The 2500-nt window shown below is 43.1% G+C and overlaps 1 protein-coding gene across 6 annotated transcripts in view; it reads right to left on the minus strand.

Moving 5' to 3' along the window:
* The window catches only part of EPHB2 (EPH receptor B2), a 46778-nt gene that overhangs the window by 27460 nt on the left and 16818 nt on the right, over positions 1 to 2500 (minus strand). For all 6 annotated transcript variants that reach the window (XM_070759069.1, XM_070759068.1, XM_070759067.1 and 3 more), the window contains exon 3: positions 1704 to 1859. In XM_070759069.1, coding sequence (XP_070615170.1) covers positions 1704 to 1859 — 156 coding nt within the window. The remainder of the gene's footprint in view (positions 1 to 1703; positions 1860 to 2500) is intronic.

Raw genomic sequence — 2500 nt, forward strand, 5'->3', positions numbered from 1 at the left:
AGGGAGTTACATTATGTGATTGTTGTGCCTCGCTGGCCTCAGGGCAGATAATCTGGAGATAAAGTGGTTTGGACTAGATGATCTCCGAGTTTCTATGCAACTCAAGATGGCAATGATTGTCTCAGATGGGCAGGAGGGTTTGAAGAAGAAAAAGGAAGGCAGAAGTTAGATTACATGAGTGTTGAGGCTCACTGGCCTCAGGGCAGCAACCTGGAGATATAAGAGAGGGAGAAGATTGGACTAGATGACCTCTTGAGTTCTTGTTAGAAGTTAGAAGAAGGGAGGAAGGGAGGGAGGAAGGGAGGTTAGAAGAAGGAAGGAAGGAAAGAAGGAAGGAAGGTTAGAAGAAGGAAGAAAGCAAAGAAAGTTAGAAGAAGGAAGGAAGAAAGGAAGGGTTAGAAGGAGGAAGGGAAGAAAGAAAGTTAGAAGAAGGAAGGAAGGAAGGAAGGAAGGGAAGAAGGAAGGGAGGAAAGAAAGTTAGAAGAAGGAAGGAAGGGAAGAAGGAAGGAAGGGTTAGAAGAAGGAAGGGAGGAAAGAAAGTTAGAAGAAGGAAGGAAGGGTTAGAAGAAGGAAGGGAGGAAAGAAAGTTAGAAGAAGGAAGGAAGGGAAGAAGGAAGGAAGGGTTAGAAGAAGGAAGGGAGGAAAGAAAGTTAGAAGAAGGAAGGAAGGGAAGAAGGAAGGAAGGGTTAGAAGAAGGAAGGGAGGAAAGAAAGTTAGAAGGAAGGAAGGAAGGGAGGATTAGAAGGAGGAAGAGAAGAAAGAAAGTTAGAAGAAGGAAGGAAGGAAAGAAAGAAGAGTGTTCAGGTGTTCAGAAGTTAAGTTACAATGCTGTTGTGTCACACTGGCCTCTGGGTAGCGATCTGGAGATAAGAGAGGGAGAGGGTTGGACTAGATGACCTCTTGAGTTCCCGTTAGACGTTTGAAGAAGGAAAGAAGGTTAGAAGAAGGATGTTAAGTAGGTAGGTAAGAAGGAAGGAAGGAAGGGTTAGAAAGAGGAAGGAATGAAAGGAAGTTAGAAGAAGGAAGGAAGGAAGGAAAGAAGAGTGTTCAGGTGTTCAGAAGTTAAATTACAATGCTGTTGTGTCACACTGGCCTCTGGGTAGCGATCTGGAGATAAGAGAGGGAGAGGGTTGGACTAGATGACCCCTGGGTTCCCAGGTGGCCATGATAGTATTAAATATGAGCCAATTGCTCGGGGTTTATGGATTTTGATCACATGACCATGGAGCACAATGCTGCAACAGTCATAAATGTAAACAAGTCCCTTTTTTCCCCGTGCCGTTGTAACTTCGAACGGATACTAAGCGAACAGTCTCAAATCGAAGACTACCTCTGATAGAAAACTTGGAGATTGAAGGAGAATTTGATAAACCTAGTTTAAGGGAATAGTTTGAAGGCTTCTGAGAAGAGATTGGACTGCCGTTTGCCAGAAACAGTGCTTGACCAGTGAGGGTTGGACTAAATGACCTCCAAGGTCCCTTCCAATCCTTGTTTATTCTTTTAAGTATATTAATTGGATAAACTGTATTGTTATGTCTTTTATATATGTGCCGTGAGCCACCCCGAGTCCTCGGAGAGGGGCAGCATACAAATCCAATTAAACTAAAACTAAACAAATCTGTAAAAATCTGATCCAGGGTCCCAGGTTTGAATCCGTCCACCCCTCTCTCCACTCTATCCACTTGGACGTCGGACGTACGTACTGGTGCACGGCATTTCCAATGGGTCAGAATCAGCCCGGTAATAGCTGTTCCTGCAGACGCAGTTGGTGGCTCCTTCAGACGTGGTCCGGCTGTTGATCGGACAGTGGACACAGCTCTCGTCCCCCTGGTTGGCCTTGAAGGTCCCAGATGGACAACCTGGAGAGGAGAGAGAGAGAGAGAGACCAAATGAGTAGGTGGGTGCGTTTAAAAAGAAGAGGGGAGAGATTCGGTGCGCCAGCATCCTTGGTCCAATTCGTCGAATTGACGGGTGATTGACGGGTGATGCTCAACTGTGGCAACTTTTTTAAAAAAGTATCTTTATTAAATACTGTATTTATTTTATTTTATTATTCATTCATTCATTCATTCATTCATTCATTCATTTATTGGATTTCTATGCCGCTCCTCTCCCAAGACTTTTATATTTACATATAAAAAAGACATAAAACATACAGACAAAGGCATACAAAGATACAAAATGTATATTATTTTTCTATAACAATGTATTCAAGTTTAAGAAACACTGGATTAATTCAACAGTTCTTTAAAGAGCTGAAGTCCCGCTCTAGAGAATTCTGGGAGTTGAAGTCTTCATGTATTCAAGTTTAAGAAACACTGGATTAATTCAATAGCTAGGTAAAGAGAATTCTGGGAGTTGAAGTCCCTGGATGCTGGCTGGGGAATCGTTAAAATTACCAAGGCTGAGAAACACCTTTTGCAGGATTTTCCACATCCAGAGGGATCATAATTTGAGGTGGTGGAGACCAAAAGTGATCCCTTTCTCTACTGAGATGGAA

Source organism: Erythrolamprus reginae, chromosome 8 (genome assembly GCF_031021105.1).
Source record: "Erythrolamprus reginae isolate rEryReg1 chromosome 8, rEryReg1.hap1, whole genome shotgun sequence".
NCBI lineage: Eukaryota > Metazoa > Chordata > Lepidosauria > Squamata > Dipsadidae > Erythrolamprus > Erythrolamprus reginae.